The sequence below is a fragment of the Dasypus novemcinctus genome, chromosome 17, assembly GCF_030445035.2.
Source record: "Dasypus novemcinctus isolate mDasNov1 chromosome 17, mDasNov1.1.hap2, whole genome shotgun sequence".
NCBI lineage: Eukaryota > Metazoa > Chordata > Mammalia > Cingulata > Dasypodidae > Dasypus > Dasypus novemcinctus.
Window position 1 is genome coordinate 32,570,360 of NC_080689.1, and position 20,492 is coordinate 32,590,851.

Sequence of the window (20,492 nt, forward strand, 5' to 3'; positions counted from 1 at the left end):
CTGATCTGCTTAATAAGAGGGCTAGGCACTAAAGGAGATCACCAGCTAAAGCAAAGCCAATTTGCAAAGACAGTGAAAGGTACTTTTTGTCTTGGTTTGTTTGTTCTGATTAACTCTGTATTAGTCAACCAATGGGCTGCTGATACAAAGCACCAGATATCTGTTAGCTTTTATAAAGGGTATTTATTTAGGGTAAAAGCTTATAGTTACAAGGTCCTACAGAGTCTAACTCAAGGCTGCCTTCTGACCAAAGTCAGCTGCTATGTGTTGAAGTAAGATGGCAGGTAATCTCTGCCTGGTCTCTCCTTCCATGTTCCTTTTAAGGCTCCGTGGGCACAGCTTCTTCTAATCTCAACTGTAGGCTGGCACAGAGCTAGTCTCCCAGGGATTCCTCCATCAACCTGGAATAGGGCTTGTTTTTATCCAGGCTTTTGAAGCTGTTCAGCTGCTCTGTTCTTTTCAGCTGCAAACTACTAGGGGGAATGGCTGATCGTTCTTCTGGGGCTTTAGCTGTTTAAGCTTTCTCCTTTCTGTCACATGGTAGGATCGAAATGACCAAGTTCTCTCCTCTTCTCTGTATCTTCTTGAGTGAGTGTCCATTTATAAATATCAGCTGATCAATGGAGTGGGGATTCAACCCTGAGCCATACCCTACCGATGTGGTTGAACCAAAACCCTAATCTTAACAGATAATTTAATCAATACAAGCCAGCTGAATCTAATGCATTCAAAGGGTATCACACCCAGAAGAAAAGATTAGTTTACAAACATAATCTTTTTGGGAGTCATAAATAATCTCAAAACGTCAAAAACTCCTAGCAATCAAGAAAATCTCTGTCATATCTCTAGCTGGATACAAACTTAAGACATAGCCAGGGATTAAATCCCATGGTTAACATATTAAAATATATAGTATGCAGTAACAGATTAGTAGATTAAACAAAAAAATCAAGAAATGATGGGCCATCTAAAAGAACAAGGTGAAAATCCAGAATCCATCAACAACGAGCACTGGACTATGGACTATGGATTTTAAAATAATGATTCTTAATGTGCTCATACAAATAAAGGAAAACACAGAGAAAGAACTAAAGGATATAAGAAAAACAGTGAATGAACAATAAGGGAATCTCTCCAGAGAAATACAGGAGTTGAAGAACACAATAACTGAAATGAAAAATTCCCTACCCAGTTTCAACAGTAAATTGGAGGCAGCAGAAGAAAGAATTAGTGAACTTGAAGACAAGACAACTGAAGTGATTCAGGCTGAGTAACAGAAAGATAAAAGAATAAAAAATAATGAACAGGGAGCAGATGTGGCTCAAGGAGCTGAGCACCCAACTCCCACATGGGAGGTTCTGGGTTCGGTTCCTGGTGCCTCCTAAAGAACATAAACAACAAGCAGACAATGAGCAGACATCAAGCAAAAACAATAAGCAAAAATATATAATGAGCAGACAATGAGCAAAAACAAACGAGCAGGGAGCAGATGTGGCTCAAGCAGTTGCATGCCTGCCTCTCACATGGGAGGTCCCTGTGCCTCCTAAAGAAAAAACAGACAAACAATGAGCAAAGAGACATGGGAGCCATCAGGGGTGGGGGGAGGAAGAAAAGAAAACAAAAAGAATGAACAAATCCTAAGAGACCTGTGGGACACCATCAAGTATACTAATATACACATAAAAGGAGTCCCATTAGAGGCAGAAAGAGAGAAAGGGGAAGAAGGAAAATTCAAAGAAATAATGACAGAAATCTTCCCAAACTTAAGGAAAGACATAAATATGTACATCCAAGAAGCTCAATGAACCCCAAATAGGATAAATTCAAAAGAACAGCACCCAGACACATAGTAATCAACTTGTTTAATGTCAAGGACAATGAGAGTTATGAAAGGTACAATAGAAAAGCAATGAGTTATGTACAAGGGAATACCAATGGGATTGAGAGCCGATTATTCATCAGAAATCATGGAGGCAAGAAAGTACTGGTACAAAATATCTGAAGTTCTGAAAGACAAGTGCCAACCAAATAGTTTATAAGCTGCAAGACTTATTTTCAAAAATGAGAGGGAGGGAGCAAATGTGGTTTAAGTGGTTGAGTGCCCACCTCACACATAGGAGGTCATGGGGTCCATTCCTGGTGCCTCCTGAGTAAACAAAAACAAATAAGTGGGAAATGGACTTTGGCCCAGTGGTTAGGGCGTCCGTCTACCACATGGGAGGTCCGCGGGGTGGGAGGTCCGCGGTTCAAGCCCTGGGCCTCCTTGACCCGTGTGGAGCTAGCCCATGCACAGTGCTGATGCGCGCAAGGAGTGCCGTGCCACACAGGGGTGTCCCCCGCATAGGGGAGCCCCACGCGCAAGGAGTGCACCCATAAGGAGAGCCGCCCAGCGCAAAGGAGGGAGCAGTCTGCCGAGGAATGGTGCCGCCCACACTTCCTGTGCCGCTGACGACAACAGAAGCGGACAAAGAAACAAGATGCAGCAAAAAGACACAGAAAACAGACAACCGGGGGAGGGGAGGGGAATTAAATAAATAAAAATAAATCTTTAAAAAAACAAACAAACAAAAAAACAAATAAGCAAAACAAATGAAAAAACCAACTCAGGGAAGCCAGTGTGGCTCAGTGGTTGAGTGCCAGCTTCCACATATAAGGTCCCAGGTTCAATTCCTGGCCCCTGGTACCTCTTAAAAAAAAAAAAAAGCAAAAAAAAAAAAGCAGAGATTAAGACATTCCCAGATAATGGGAAGTGGATGTGGCTCAACTGATAGAGTGTCCATCTACCATACGGAGGGTCCAGGGTTTGATCCCCAGGGCCCCGGACCCATGTGGTAAGCTGGCCCATGTGCAGAGCTGCTGTGCACAACAAGTACCATGCCATGCAGGGGCGCCCCTGCGCAGGGGTGCCCCACACGCAAGGGTTGCATCCCACGAGGAGAGCCACCCTGTGTGAAAAAAAGTGCAGCCTGCCCAGGAGTGGCACTGCACACACGGAGAGCTGATGCAAGATGACGCAACAAAAGAGATTCAGTTTCCTAGTGCCGCCAGATAGTGCAAGTGGACGCAGAAGAACACACAGTGAATGGACAGAGAGCGCAGACAATGGGGGGGGGGGGAGAAATAAATAAAATAAATCTTAAAAAAAAAAAAAAGACATTCCCAGATAAACAGAAGCTGAGGGAATTGATCACCACTAGGCTTGTCCTAATAAGCAATGATAAAGGGAGTTCTTTAGACTGAAAGGAAAGGACACTAGACAGTGGATCAAAGCAGCATAAAGAAATACAGACTTTCAGTAAAGGTAAATATGGGTAATTATAAATCCCAGTACTATTGTATCATACTGTTTGTTATGTAAATCCACTTCTTGTTTCATACGGGTACTAAAATGCAACTGCACAGAAATTACAATAACTTGATGGTTTTGACATACAATGTACAAAGATATAATTTATAACAAGTACAAAAAGGTGGGGGAATGGAGGGCTATAAGAACAATGTATTGTTGAAGAGAAGTTTGTATCAAATCAAATAATTGTTATAGAATTCTAATGTTAAATTTTAACCCCATGACAACCTCAGAGAAAATACATGAAAAATATATTCAGAAAGAAATGAGAAGGGCCTCAAAATGGCACAGTACAAAAAGTCAAATAAATAAAGAATTAGGCACTAAGGGAAGAATAGATGGTAGGTCAAAAAAAGTATAAGACATAGGAACATAAAACAGCAAAATGGCAAAAGAAATTCCTACATTATCAGCAGTTACTTTACATGTATATAGATTAAATTTCCCACTCAAAAGGAAGAGACTGGAAGACAGGATAAAAAAGTAGGACTAACTAGATGCTGTTTACAAGGGACACACCTTAAATTCAAAGACATTAATAGGTTGAAAGTGAAAGGGTAGAAAAAAATATACCATATGTGGCAGTCTGAGATCATTCTATGAATCCCTAAAAAGAGAAAGACTATGTTTATGAACTAATTGATTCCTCTAGGTATGGTACTCTTTGACTGCATCAAATTCAGCTGAGGGGCCTTTGTTTAGATTATCTGATGAGATTGCTTTGGGATTTTGATTACTACCTCAGTGGATGTGACTCAAGTTGAATCCCTATCACCTTTCCGGGATCTGATATAAATGGACATTCACACAGACACAGAAGAGAGAGTTCTGGCATTTTTGATCCTGCCATGTGACAGAAACAAATGACCCCTGCGGAGAGATGAGTCATTTTGCCTGACTGCTTACAGCTGAAATTTGGAGGACATAAGACTAGCTTGAGGCTGATATAGAAGGCCCTGAAAGACACAAGCCTATGGGAGGAGAGAGAGAGGACTAAGGATCATTTAAGGATGAAATCTCAAGACGCTGGGCCTACCCACAGACTCAAGAGGAATGGGTGAGCCTGGAGGGGAAGACAGAGACTAGCCAGAGATTGGCAGCCATCTTGCTTCACCACATGGAAACTGACTTTGGTGAGAAAGCACCTCTTATGGTGTTTTTTTTTTTTAAAGATTTATTTTTTATTTATTTCTCTCTCCTTCCTCCCCCCACCCAGTTGTCTGCTCTCTGTGTCCATTCGCCGTGTTTCTTCTGTGACCGCTTCTATCCTTATCAGCGGCACTGGGAATCTGTGTCTCTTTTTGTTGCGTCATCTTGTTGTGCCAGCTCTCCATGTGTGCAGCACCATTCTTGGACAGGATGCACTTTCTTTCGCGCTAGGCGGCTCTCCTTATGGGGCACACTCCTTGCGTGTGGGGCTCCCCTATGCGGCACGGCATTCCTTGCTCACATCAGCGCTGCGCGTGGGCCAGCTCCACATGGGTCAAGGAGGCCCGGGGTTTGAACCGCGGACCTCCCATTTGGTAGGCGGACGCCCTATCCATTGGGCCAAGTCCACTTCCCTCTTACGGTGTCTTGAGTTGGACTTTTTATGGCTTTGTAATTGTAAGATTTTACCCAAATAAATACCTTTTATAAAAGCCAACAAATTTCTGGTATGTTACATCAGTAGCCCTTTGGCAGACTAATAAACCATGTAAGTAGTAAAAAAAGAGCTGGGGTAGTTAAATTATTATCAGATGAAATAGACTTTAGGTCAAAAATTGTTGTAAGAGAAAATAAGGGTCACTATACATTGATAAAGGGATCATATAAATATATATATACCCCTAACACCAGAGCCCCAAAACATACGAAGAAAATATTCACAGATTTGAAGGAAGAAAAAGCAATTCTTCTATATATTAATAGTAGGAGATTTCAACACACCACTTTCAATAACTGATAGAACATCCAGAGAGATCAATGAGGAAACAGAAGACATGAATGATACCCTAACCCAGCTAGACTTATCATACATACATAGAACACTTCACCCAACAGCAGCAGGATACACATTATTTTCTAGTGCACGTGGATAATTCTCCAAGATGGATAATTCTCCAGTTAGGACAGAAAACAAATCTAAAGAAAACTTTTAAAAAAACTGAAATCATACAATGTATTTCTCCAACAACGGAATAAAGCTAGAAATCAGTAACAGAGGGAGAAAAGAGAAAATTCACAAATATGTGAAAATAAAATAGTGTACTATTAAAGAACCCATGGATCAATGAGGAAATCACAAGAGAAATTAGCAGATACCTTGAACCAAATGAAAATGAAAATGCAACATACCAGACTTCTGGGATGCAGCAAAGGCAGTACTGAGAGGGAAATTTATCTCTCCAAATACTTAAGAGTAAAAAAGAAGAACGACTTTCAAATCAAAGATCTCACCTGAAAACTAGAGGATCCAGAAAAAGAACAAACTAAACCCAAACCAAGCAGGAGGAAGATTAAAGCACACGTAAATGGGGTACAGAATAAAAAACATTAGAATCAATAAAATCAAAAGTTGATTACTTGAAAAGATCAATAAAATTGACGAACTTTTAGTTAAACTGATAAAAAAAAGTACACAAGTAACTAAAATTAGCAATATGAAGAGGGACATTACTACTGATTCCACAAAAATAAAAAGGACTACAAGCGGATACTATGAACAACTTTACGCCAATAACTTGGATAACCTTGATGAAATGGACAAATTCCTAGAAATATAGAAACAACCTATGCTGACTCAAGAAAAAACAAAAGCTCTCAACAAACCAATAAATAGTAAAGAGATTTAATCAGTAATCAAACACCCTCCAACAAAGAAAAGCCAAGGACCAGATATTTCCACAGGTGAATTTTTATCAAATATTCCAAGAAGAGTTAAAACCTCGATTGCTCAGTCTTCCAAAAAAAAGGGAGGGGGTAACATGCCCTAACTCATTTTATGAGGCCAACATCACTGTCACCTCAAAGCCAGATAAAGATACAAGAAAAGCTACAGACAAATATCCCTTATGAATACAGAATGCAAAAATCCTCAGCAAAATACTAGGAAATCAAATCCAACAGCACATTAAAAGAATTATATATCATGATCAAGCATGATTAGTTCATATTTTCATGAAAATAATTTTTCAGACCTAAAGCTTAGGCCTAAGATTACAGTTAGGTTGTACTGGCTGTTACAGAAGTTATATTTTCAAAACATACCTTTATATTTATAGAAAGGAATAATTTAAGATCAAATCAGAGCATGAAAAGCATGTGTTCTGGTTTGAGACTTTTGTAGACCCCAGAAAACTATGTTCTTAAGCTAACCCATTCCTGTGCATGTAAGCCTTTTTATGCGGAACCTTTTGATTAGATCACTTTTGATGAGACTGCTTCAGTTAATGGGCCTCTGATACACTGTGGACCCAGGGTGGGTCTTAATCTTTTGACTGAGTCCTACATAAATGGAGGACACAGAGAAAGAGAGCTATCATTTTACCCTGCCATGTGAGAGAGGACTCCAGGATCCCATCTGCAGAAAGACAGAGAAACCTTGAGAGGCTGAGAGGCCTGAAGCTGGAATCAGTAGAGCAGCCGAAGCTGAAGCAATGAGGAGTGGGGAGAGATGAGCCATGTGCCTGATTACCCACAGCTGCAACTTAGTGAGACAGCATCTCTTGATGATGCCTTGATTTGGACATTTTCACAGCCTTGGAACTGTAAGCTTTTACCCTAATAAATCCCTATTGTAAATGCCAACCTATTTCTGGCATTTTGCTTGGGCAGCATTGAGCAAACCAAAACAACATGTGTAAAATTCAGAAGTTGTTTAGATATATAATGCATACTCTGGAGAAAAAGATTTAATTGCATCATTCCAGTACCTTGGATCTTTTTCTGTGTAAAAACGTTCATTACGTTTGTTATCACCAAAAGTGGCGCGATATACATCATGACAGCGAAGGTTCCTTTGGAAGGTGTAGAATAAAACATCTTCATCTTCTTCATCCTTTACCCATTCTGTATAGAAATAACCGAAGAATTATACATCACCTTCTTATAGATTAAAAAAAAAAAAAAAGGCACAGCAATTCTATTTTAAATTCCCAGAGAAATAAGAGGTATAAGTTTACCCCTGGAAATTTAAATTAGACTTACCTATATCTAACCTATGTTATGTATAAACTAGAGAACATTACAGAGAATAAAAGACTACATCATCAGTTCTAAGTTTTTAAGTGGCAGTTTCACAGAAATCAAGTTTCCAAAAAAAGAGTTGAATGTACAATATTTAGGAAAGATTTTTATAAAATCACATTTGCTTTCAGGAGATGAATTATGTTGAAATCTACAAGCTCTCACTTTAAGTCTGAAGAAATATTGGATCACTTTCTCTCATACCTAAATCATTTTCTGTCTTCAAGCCACAGTATATCTCAAACTACCAAAAGCACTTTTATGCTGGTATATTTATCTAATTAGAAGCTGTCAAGGGACATTTTCACACAATTACATCATGACTGCCACCTGGCTGACAGTGACTGTAAGACATCAATGTGTAACATGCATCCTGATTTTAGAGAGGTTAAAATGTACAAAAGGTATGTTTAGAAGAAATTAAATAGGGTATAATTTCAATTCATTGCAAAAGCACTTAAACAATGGGGAAAATGATGTCAAAAAAGGAAAAGGACAAAGTATGAACATATATATCACTAAACGATAAATGATAAAATTTAAAGTTGGGTCTATTATTAAAAATTTCAACTTCCACTGATGAATAAATTTCATATGTTCCAAAATTTCTTGATAGTAACTTTGAGCAATTTGCTCTACTAGTGCTACAAGATAACTGGAAATTAAAAACACACCAAGCTTAACATGTTAAAAATTAAACAAAAATTTTAAATGTGAAAATACAACTTATATGCAAAACATTTATTCTAAGTTATGAGAATTAGCAAAGAATTACTGATATATCAGAATCCAACTTGGAGTCTGATTATAATTCTTTTAAAAATAAGAATGCTATTTTAAAATTAGCCCATTTGGATAAATAAAGAATGGAAGATCTCCTGATAAGATCTACATAGGAAAATGGGTAAGATATGAATCAGGCATTCATCTTCTCATATTCACATGGACAAGTAAAAATGTTTCAAAAGTGTGGGCAATTCTCCTCCTATTGCCTTTTCAACAGAAAAGACACTTTTTATTGATGACTTACCAAAACTGGACACATTTGGGAAAGAAGCTTCCATTATAGGCTGATCACTCAGCTTTACAATTATACAGGTAGATGCTTCAGAATCTTCAGTTCTTATCTTGGCAGCCACATATTTTTCATCTGGAGCAACTCTGATACAATCAATGAAGGGCTGGTCTAATTTAAGTTCCTCCAAATTGAATAAAACTTCATAATTATCATTGTCTGCTACATAAAAAAAAAGTATGAAAGAGATAACAATTCTACAAGATGTACTTTAAAATTAGCACTTCTCTTCTGTAAGAGACCAGATTCTGACTTCTTTTTGCAATGATGGCAGCTTGACTTGCAAATAAACTAGCCTCAGTTATTTAATAGTATTCTATACTATTCACTATTATTCTATGCATTAATCTATGTGATTTTATTAGATACTATTATAGTCCAGTATTTATAAACCACAGAGAACTCGAAAGTAAAAGAATATAAATGAAACTAAATAATATACGTAAAGTGCCTAGTATAGTATCTGAGACAGCAGATGCTCAAAAAATGCTGGTTCCCACATTCATTCTCCCTACCACAGCTTTTTTTTAAAATATTTTTTTATTGAAGTGTATCATTCAAACATGAACATACATAAATAATAAGTGTACAGTAAAATTTATGAACTTAGAAAATAAACATGTATAACATTATATAGGGGTCCCATACATCACCCCTCCACCAACATCTTGCATTGCTGTGAAACATTTGTTACAAACTATGCAAGAACATCGTTAAAATATTACTACTAACTATAGTCCATATCCTACATTTGGGGTATTTTCCCCCCAACCCACCCAATTATTTTTTATTTTTTTGAGGTACCAGGGCAAGGGATTGAATCCGGGACCTCGTATGTGGGAAGCTGGCATGTTCAACCCGTGAGCCACATTGGATTCCCTGAGCTGGTTTTATAGTTTGTTCTGTTTGTTTGTTTTTTTTTCAGGAGGCACTGGAACCAATGTGGGAGGTAGGCACTCAACTGCTTGAGTCACAACTGCTCCATTATTTTTTAAAATATATTTTATTACAGAGGTTGTGAACTTACAAAACCATCATGCACATGTGTAGAATTCCCATACAATACCCCATCTCCAACATAACACACTGTGATGGAATATTATGTTACAGATAATGAGATAGTATCAGACTATTACTACCAACCATGGTCCATAGTGTACATTTAGCACACTTTTTCCATACCTCCCCCATTATAACAGCATATATCTTTAGCACTGATGCAAGAATATTACACTATTGCTGTTAACCACAGTCCTTAGGTCACACCAACTGTATTTTTGCCATGCTTCTCCAGATTTCCACAACACTGCAATAGTGACATACATCTGCTCTAGCTCATAAAAGGGCACTCTTACATCTGTACCATCAACCACCATTCTCATTCACCTCTGAGTTCACTGTTCTACAACAGCTTCTGAGTATAGCTGTTAACTATATCTAGGCAGACCCAGATATTAAAAACTGATAGTCATTTGAAAATGAAGAGCATTTGGAAATATTTTCTATACTTTGGGAAATTAATATCATATTTCCTAGAGAAATGTGAAATCTGCAAAATCAGAGCCTGTTAAAAAGAAAAATTGTAGTATACCTTCTTCATCTTTTGAACGAACCAAGCAGCAACCCTCTTGGTAATAAACGAAGCCACCATGTTTAACCTAGCAATAAAAAGAAATATATGGGTTTATTTAGTAATTTATTTAACATAATTTAATTTAAATATAACATTAATGGTCTGACTAACATAAAGGAGAAATGAGCTATCTTAAAAAAAAAAAAAGCAGACCTGATGATGTATATATATGAACAAATATTAAAACAATGGTAAAGATATGGCTTCAAAATACCAATAACAAATGGACATCTGATTGGTATGGGGCATTATCTTCCATGCATCAGATGGTTGGTTTTTTTTGGTATCTATCCTCAGTGCATAGTATTTACACACAGAGACACTACTGCACAGCACAAGAGAATTTGAAGAGGCTGAATCAGGGTAAGGCTGTTTAACAGACAGCAATTTTTTAGTATATAATCTATATGAAAACAGATTGAACTTTTGAACTGGCAGGGTAGAAATTTTACAAGGAACATCTTATCTCTTGTGGGATGACAGATACAGAGTGTGAAATGGAGTGAATATTACCAATCTATGAATAGTGTGCATGTCTAACACCCACATATTAAATGGAACTGACTGGGTGATAGATAGGTATAATTGTAGGTGACTTAAGACATTCACTTTCTGAAGTCAGTGGCATAATTTGAATCTGGAATTCCTGATTTTTAACCTACTGATATCTTCATTTGACTATGTATACAACTTTCATTTATAACTTGTGGTTCTGTTTTCGAATCTAACTGAAAATTTTTCTACTATATGTCCAATTTATGTTTCAACTGAATATATATGACTGTGGTACCCAAAATGGTTCAACAAATACTTGACTTTCATGGCCTTATAATACTGAAGTGAATTTCCTTTTGTAAAATAACATGGAGATGGAGCAATCAAAAGCTTTTCAAATAATAACATGAATTCATTTAATTCAAACTTCTTTGGAATTATTAAAAAATTTTAAAATCAAAACTGGTTGTTTCCAAAACCCAAAATATATTATACTTGGAAATTCATCTTAGTTTTGACTTTTATAATTTATTTTAAGGGTCAAACAGTACTTATCTTTTGCTCTTTAAGATTTTCAGTGTATTTTAAAGGTCAAAACAGTTTAATTTTGATGTGGGATTGCATCTATAAATCAACAAGGAATTTTATTTGCATCTTGACTGGTAACATTAGATTTATTTAAAAAAGGAGATATGAGATATCCTACCTCTGCATTGATGATTTCATATTCTTCTTGTGGCTGTGTTTCTAATTTTGTTCTCACTTTTTCAAATGCGTCCATGTTTTCTGAAAGAGACTTTTTGCTTTCTTGTTTAATAGGCAGATGATCCTGGAAAATGTTTTATTGGCATGATCAAAATATTTCAAATTATGAATTATTCTTTGTCTGTTAAGATAACTCATTTTCTTTTCATATGACTACAATTTTAGATCTTTACCTAAAGCTACTATGAAATGATAAACATTTCACAGATAATAAATGTTTCTTCCTCAGCTTATCAGTAAAAAGGATCTCCTCTTTTACATTTAAAATATAAACAAAGAAAGTAGGGTAGATACTTGATGGTTACATTGTTCTTTTAAATGGGTGAGTCCTTAAGATGTAGAAGTACTAAGAAACTCTGGAGAATGTTCGGAAATACTATAGGAAAGGTTTATACAAAACTAAGCAGAAAAAGAAATACTATTAATTTTACATATTTAATAGTCAGGGATGAGGGCAGAGAAAAGGGGAAAAAATGTCTAGTGAGTTTTTCTCTCTGAAATAACTCCTAAAAAGAAGGGAAATGTCAAAAAAAGGACATTATTAATGTTATTATTTTATGTACAACAGTTTTAAGAAATTTGTCCTATTTTATACCCTCAATAACTATTAACCTTATACAAAGAAGAAAAAAATAACAGAAAATTAATGAGTATGAACAGCGACATAGATGAAAACTAAATAAACATTCACTGTGCCTTACTAGGAGTATCTAATAAGCTAAGAGCTTTAGTTGACCTCCAGTCAACTATGTGCTTCATTCAGCACATAAATACCACATGAATCATTAAAGTTTTAATAAGGAAAAACTTTAGTTGTCAAATTGAAAAAAAATGTTCAATAATTCTACTCCACTGGTTTGCCTTGCTCAATCAAAAGAATTCTAGCCAGGATTTTTAACTTCAGTTTTCTGCCACAGATGACAACTATACAATGATTTGTGCCAGAGGGGGCACTAAGCCTTTAGTAAGGGCCTCTAACACAGCTGGTAAATATTTATTGCATGACAAATGTGCTTGTGATACTTTACTCAACATTGCAGAGAATATAAGCTATAAATACAGTTTGTATTTACAAAGGGTTTACAATCTAAAATTAAACCTAAGAATAAATTAGAAAAATCACCCAAACAAATTAAATGAAAAAACAATTATTTCTGCAATGCTTTTCTTTTTAGACTTTTCAGGATGCTTAATGAATTGGCTTTGATTCAAATTAGCAGCAATGGCCGTTATGGTATTCTCAATCATTCAGCATTTACTTCAATCATTTAAATTTTTCTTGAGTAATTATCAATCATAAAATTATAAAGCCAGAACAAACACTGGAGGCCCATGTTTAGTTCTTACTCATGCTTTAGCTCTTCTGCAAAAACTAGGGTTGATTTTTAGAGCAGTGAGGCAAAATATTTCTATCAGGAATGCCCTAATACTAGCCCCAAAAATTAAATTGCAAATCTGAGAATGATAAGAAATCTATCCTGAAACTGTAATAACGGCAATAGAAATCGCCCTTTAATTTCCACTAATAGGCTTGTCTGTTCTATAATGCCCTTAGAACTTTTGAAGCAGTCAGGATAGCTATTAAAGTATCTCTCTCTGCTATGCTCAGCTCCTAGCACATTCTAGGTCACTGAGCTAGGCTCTGCCACTTTTGAATACCTTTCTTACCGATAGCTACAGCCAAAGGCAACATAGTCTGGATCCAATATTTGCCCTCTTAGTTAAATTTACTTTGTATTCTTGATCAACATTTTTGTGTGTCATAAATCCAAATAAACTGAGGTTATATGAATCAAAATAATCCTGAAAGCAGTAAGATTTTTAACTGTTTTGAGGAAATAGAAGTAGAATCCAAAGATTTTTGTAAACAGTTCTTCAAAAGGAAATATTCCTGGAAAACAGATTTTACATAATATTCTTAAAGTACCCCAACAACATCCATGTGGTATTTTAAGGATTCATTTCAATCCCAGCTAGCATTATCATTAGGAAATACACCTAAATTTACCTACTTCAGTTGAGTAGCTTAATACTTAAATATTCTACTTGTTTCAAGGGTCTAACTAATGAAGCTGAGGTAAGGATAGCTTTAATTTTACTCTGAATAGTAAGGTTACATGCAAAGCATCATTCCATTAGGGAAAAAGTGAAGCATTCTTTCTCACTTTCCGGGTGACCCACTACAAAACCATTTTAACATGAAAGCTGTTCTACGATAGGAGAGAAAAACAAAAATAATAAAATAGGAGAAGAATGGAATATGTAACCTTCATTATGGCAAAGATACTAAACTCTAAGGACTGAAAAATGAAGTGGAAAACTGAACAGCCTTCAAGATGGTGCCATTAATAAATGGCTAATTTCAAGTGTAGGGCAAGAAGAGTATAAGATAGGCTTGGGACAGTTTATGCCAGAAAGCAGGGGTGTGCTCAAAGATTAATGGAAACACGTAAAAAGGATACGAGAGCCATTATGAAGAGGTTCTTTTGGGAACACATTTGTCCCACACCTGGGGCAATTTGAGCATAAAAAAGAAAAATGACTGCAATTGATTATAATACACTGAAAAACAAGCAAAAAAGTCAAATCAAAATTTTAAAAATTAAAAAAGGGAAAAAAATTCTTTTTTATGGAATACTAGCTCACTAATGTAGAAAACAAATGAGAATTATAAAGTCACCATTTAGCAACTCTAACAGTTTAAATTTGATGAATCCCAAAAAAAGACTGTTTTTGAACTAATCCATTCCTGTGGATGTGAGACCCTTTAATTCCATTAGATTCAGTTCATGGACCTTGATTAGATCAGTGTAGCATAACTTAGATTAGGTCTCAGACCTCTTACTGGAGCTTTATATAAATGGAGACACAGAGAGAAAGAAGACACAAAGAAAAGGGAGCTTTTCTGCTCTGCCATTTTGACTTGGCCATATGAGAGAGGACTCCAGGATGCCTAACAGCCCAAGGCCCGAAGCCCCAAGAGGTTGGGCCCTCAGAGCAGCTTAAGGATGAATAGACAAGCCATTTATTTGCCTCATTGCTCACAGCTAGGCTCAGGGAGAAATCCCAGCAGCCAAGAGAGAGAGGAGGTCTAGAAAGAGACAAGCCATATGCCTGAGAATCCACAGATGAGTTTCAGAAGAAAGTAGAGAGAGACCCAGACACGCCATCTTGCTTCACCAAGTGGCAGGCTGCCAGGATCACCAGTAGCTGACTTTAGTGAGAAAGCATCTTTCTGATTATGCCTTGATGTAGACATTTTTGCCGACTTGGAACTGTAAGCTTTTACCCTTAATAAATTTGCCATTATAAAAGGCAAGCCATCTATAGTACTTTGCATTAGCAGCCTTTGGCAAACTAAAACAGCAACTTCCAGTTAAAACAACTGGTTTGGGTAACGATCATCAATGGGTGTGTTTAGGTGAAAAAATATTAAGGTGAGAGAATGCTCATTAAGTCAAAGAATGGTGGGTAACACAATATTTGCACTGTAACAAATTACTGCCCTACAGAGAGTACTTTCTAAATGTAGAAGGAATACAGGCCCCTAACGATGGAGAGAACTAGTAGCTATCACCTTAAATCAAAATTATCAATATAACATCACAAATAGTAAGATAAACATGTTGGATCAAGTTAAAAACTGCTCTTTGACCTTGAATAAAAGGGGGAAATGGCAAAAACAAATGAGTTGATATGGCTAAGAGTCTTCCAAAAAGAGTCGGGAGGTCATCAGAGGGGTCACGCTTACACTCACCTCAGCAGGACCCCAGAAAAAGCCAAAGTAGACAGAACCCTAGGTACTGGTTCTCCTGAAGGCTACAGAGATCCACAGGGTATATAGTCATGGCAGATGGATTTGGAGCTCTGTGCCATGTCAGAGGGCCCCACTTTGGAATTTGTGCTCCTGAGTGTGATGGAGCTGGACTCAGATGTGACTTTTCTACACATGCCTCTTCTGTCATTTTTACTGAACCTGTGGTTGGCACTAGGGATGGTGCATACTCAGGAGACTTGAATGTCTGGACTGCCTATGTGCCAGCTGGGCCCTGAGCCTTAGCAGAGTGGCAACTCTTACTCTCTGGTTCCTTGGTCTCACCCAGGTCAGCTAATAGGGAGGTGAAGATGATCAACCACCACACCAGGGAATCAAGAGTGCCTACAACTTTAAGCAGAGGAATTGCATCCATCATCCATGTGGAATCTAAGCCCCCTCTTGATCTAGAGGTGGAGAGGACATCACCATCCCAGGGTCCACAGAATGGAGGAATAAAATATGGACTAGAGTGGATTTAATGATATTCTACTATAAAACTACTATGACGAGTAATAGAAGAAATTTTATCATTGAGGTGGAGAAAGTAGCCACATTAGTTGCTGAGAGCAGGGAGAGGGTAGAAGAGATGTGATGTGGGGGCACTTTTGGGATTGAAGAGATGTGATGTGGGGGCACTTTTGGGATTTTGAGTTGTCCTTAATGACACTGCAGGGTCAGATGCTGGACTCTATATATCCTGCCATAACCCACTGAATGTACTGGGGGAGAGTGCGAACTACAGGGTGGTAAACTATTATTTGTGTAGTGCAGCAGTGCCCCAAAATGTGTTCATTGAGTGCAATGAGGATGCCGCCACAATGATGAGGGAGGTTGTTGGCGTGGGAGGAGTGGGGTGGGGGCTGTGGGGGATATATAGAAACCTCATATTTTTTAGTGTAATTTTTTTTTTTTGTGATGTATATATCTTCAAAAAAATACAACTTACAAAATGATATGGTGGGGGTGGGGAGTGGGTTATATGGGAACTGCCTATGTTTTTTTGTTTTTTTATGTTTTTAATGTAACATTCCTTGTGATCTATTAACTTTAACTTAAAAAAAAAGAAAAAAAACAAATAGTAGGATAAGCTGATGTATTTGTTTCCTGATACAAAATAACAGAAGCATTTCAAGTTAAGGAAGAAAAATAGAAGAGTAAATCTAAAGGAAGTACAAGAAAGAAAATAAATTAGTTTCAAAGAAATTGGTAGCAAAGAAACTAAAGAAAACCAACATGATAAAAAAGCTGGCTCTTTGAAAAACCTACTTAAAAAGACAATCGTACAGCAAAACAAGAAAAAAAGACACACAAGACTATTAGGAATGAAAAAGGCAGAATACAGATAAAACAAAGATTTAAAAATCACAAGAGAGTTCTTTAGGCCAATACAGTTGAAAATACAGATGAACTGGATAATTTTCCAGAAAAAAATAAATTATTAAATTGACTTAAGAAATAGAAGAAAATATTAAATTAATAATTATTAAAGATATTGAATTGGTAATTAAGTTTCCCCTTCTTGAAAGGCATACCAAGCCCAGCAAAGTTAGCTTTACTATATACTTAAAAAATAGGGTGGCGGACTTGGCTCAGTGGTTAGGGCGTCCGTCTACCACATGGGAGGGCCTCCTTGACCCATGTGGAGCGCTGGCCCATGTGCAGTGCTGATGCCCGCAAGGAGCGCCCTGCCACACAGGGGCGTTCCTGCGTAGGGGAACCCCAAGCGCAAGGAGTGCGCCCCCTAAGGAGAGTCGCCCAGCGCGAAAGAAAGTGCAGCCTGCCCAGGAATGGTGCTGTACACACAGAGAGCTGACACAACAAGATGACGCAATAAAAAGAAACACAGATTCCCGTGTTGCTGACAACAACAGAGGCGGACAAAGAAAAAGACACAGCAAATAGACACAGAGAAAGAGACAACCGGGGGCGGGGAGAGAAATAAATAAATCTTAAAAAAAAAAAAACACAGATAATGTTCTCATATGCTAACTACTTAAAAAGAAAAGAAACTAAGTCATTCAACTAATTTTTTTATCCACTATTATTACTTCAAAACCAAAACTGGACAATGACAAGATAATCACTCTTATATACAAATATGGATAAAAAAATCTAAAATAAGATGTGATAAATCGATGTATTTTTAAACAGCCAAAACAATAATAATCTGTGACCAAGGAGGACTTATCCTAAGAAAGGATGGTTCAAATGAGAAATGTCTATCAACATAATCTAAAATAAATGGAGGAGATCAATGTTATGGTTATTTAAATAAATACAGGGGAAAAAACAGTAGAAATTAATCAAACTTACTTTTTTTTATGATAAAAACTTGAATTAGGAATAGAAGGGACCTTCCTTGATCTGAAAATGGTCTTTATATTGTCTGGGCATATTAAATATGCAATTAATATACCTGAAGTGTACTCATATTAGTATATGCATATTTACTATCTGTGAAACATTTAACAGGTTTAAAATTATTAAAAATTATATTCATTTAAAACATCTAGTTGTATGTGCTATTAAATTACTTTGTAATTCAAAAGTCATTATTATATAAAGGAAAACAATAAATGGGAATTCTTAAAAAAAAATATACAAATTACAAAGGAAAGTTGCCCTTACTTGTATGACATAACTATCTATACAGAAAACTAAAGGATATTCAAACAATTTACAAAATTCATAGCATTCCTTTATATCAGTAAAAAATAACTAGAAAAATATAATAGCAGAGATGATTTTATTCAAAAAAGCCAGAAAACTCTAAGATGTCCAGGAATACCTAACAAAAGATAAGCAATATCTTTAAGGAGAAAAATAGAATACATTATTGAAGAACACTTAAGGGGTAATGAAAGGAAGAGATTTAGCATGTTCATGGAGTAGAAGACTCATTATATTTTATTTTATTTTATTTTTTAAAATTACATGTCTTTTTTTATTTTTAAATTTTATTTTATTAAATATTTATTTATTTATTTAATCCCCCCCCCCCCCCCCCCGTTGTCTGTTCTCTGTGTCTATTTGCTGCATCTTGTTTCTTTGTTTGCTTCTGTTGTCGTCAGCGACACGGGAAGTGTGGGCGGTGCCATTCCTGGGCAGGCTGCACTTTCTTTCACGCTGGGTGGCTCTCCTTACGGGGCGCACTCCTTGTGCGTGGGGCTCCCCTACACGGGGGACATCCCTGCGTGGCACGGCACTCCTTGCGCGCATCAGCACTGCGCATCGGCCAGCTCCACACGGGTCAAGGAGGCCCGGGGTTTGAACCGCGGACCTCCCATGTGGTAGACGGACGCCCTAACCACTGGGCCAAGTCCATTTCCCGTCATTATATTTTAAACATAAATTTTTCCAAATAATCTATATATTCAAATACATTCCAATCAAATCCTTACAGTATTTCATAGAACTTGATTTTTTCCCCCTTTTCTTCTTTTGAGGTAGCACAGCCAGGGATTGACCTGGGACCCTGTATGTGATAGGAAGCCAGCACTCAACCACCGAGCCACAGCAGTTCCCGAATGGGTTTTTTCATTTGTTTGCTTGTTGTTTCTCAGGAGGCATCAGGAACCAAACCGGAGACCTTCCATATGGGAAGTAGATGCCCAACTGCTTGAGCCACATCTGCTGCCCTAGATGATTCTCAATTTATACCGAGGAGCAAGAAACCAAGAATAGCCAGGACAATATGCATGAACAATTAGGGAAGACTCATGCATATGTGGAAATATTTAGTATGGAGAAGTAGTAAAGTAGGAAAGGAAAGGTCATGCAATAAACTGTGCTGCAACAAGTGATTACCCACAATGAAGAAAACTAAAATTAGACCCCTATCTTGTATCATAAATAAAAATAAATACCAGATGGAATAAAGTCTCATATGTTAAAGTTTTAAAATACTTTAAAAATGAAGAATCTCTTTATAACTTTTTTCTATTTATTGTACTATTTTTTAAAATTTATTTTGTACATTTAATTGAAAATATAAACAAAAAATATAAAAAAACCAGTTGACTAAAAACATACATTTCTCAACTAAATGTATTAGACATATAAATGTCTTTTTTGAATCATATGATATGTTACACAATTTATTTGGTTCATAGTAATGCAATCATACAGTATTTGTCCACTTGTGTCTGGCTTGCTTCAGTCAACATGTCCTCCAGGTTCATCCATGTTGTCATATGCTTTACAACTTCATTTCTCCTTACAGCTACATAATACTCCATTTTGTGAATATACCACAGTTTGTTTATCCATTCATCGGTTGATGGTACCTGGATTGTTTCCAACTTTTGGCAATCATAATGCCCCTATGAACATTGGTGTGCAGAGTGTTAACTGCTCTGAATTCTTCTGAGTGTATATTCAGTAGGGGTATTGCAGGATCACGTGGCAAGTCTATATTCAACTTCTTTAGGAACTAAAGAAGTCCTCCACAGTGGCTGTACCATTCTGCATTCTCACCAATAGTGAAGAAGTGTTCCTATCTTTCCACATCCTCTTCGATACTTGTAGTTCTGTCTTTTTAACAGTGGTAATTATGATAGATGTGAAATGATATCTCATTGTAGTTTTGATTTGCATTTCCCCAATCATTAGGGATTACAACTTCTATCTTAAAAAACCAATGAAACTCTCTTGACCTCGTATTACCTGCCCAATACTGCATCAATTTCATGACCTTTAACACAACATTCCTGAAGAGTTCGCCATGCTTCCCGCCTCCAATGCATCTCCTTCCCTTTTCCTGAGTTCAGTCAGATTTTGCCCTACTTATTCCATTGACTTCTCTTGTCAGGGTGACCATCACTATATTAGTCAGCCAAAAGGGGTGCTGATGCAAAGTACCAGAAATCTGTTGGCTTTTACAAAGGGTGTTTATTTGGGGTAGAAGCTTACAGTTTCAAGGCCATAAAGATTAAGTTACTTCCCTCACTAAAGTCTGTTGGCAAGTACTGGAAAAGGATGGCTGCTGGTCTCTGCAAGGGTTCAGCTTTTCTCTTCCTCTTAAGGATCTGTAGGCCCAGCTTCTTTCAATCTCAGCTGTAGGCTGGCACAAAGCTCATCTCTCCCCGGGGCTCGGTTCTTTCTGGGCTCAGCTGCAAACTATCAGTCTCAT

General features: G+C 37.0%; 1 protein-coding gene across 10 annotated transcripts in view; it reads right to left on the reverse strand.

Moving 5' to 3' along the window:
- The window catches only part of PREPL (prolyl endopeptidase like), a 76,980-nt gene that overhangs the window by 33,087 nt on the left and 23,401 nt on the right, over positions 1–20,492 (reverse strand). For 5 of the 10 annotated variants that reach the window (XM_004447323.5, XM_004447324.5, XM_004447321.5 and 2 more), the window contains 4 exons: positions 11,486–11,608; positions 10,243–10,309; positions 8,607–8,813; positions 7,264–7,399 (listed from right to left, as the gene is read on the reverse strand). In XM_004447323.5, the coding sequence (XP_004447380.1) occupies positions 7,264–7,399; positions 8,607–8,813; positions 10,243–10,309; positions 11,486–11,560 (485 nt within the window). In that variant the 5' untranslated portion in view covers positions 11,561–11,608. The remainder of the gene's footprint in view (positions 1–7,263; positions 7,400–8,606; positions 8,814–10,242; positions 10,310–11,485; positions 11,609–20,492) is intronic. The other 5 variants (XM_071208801.1, XM_071208800.1, XM_058278486.2 and 2 more) reach the window with 1 other exon arrangement.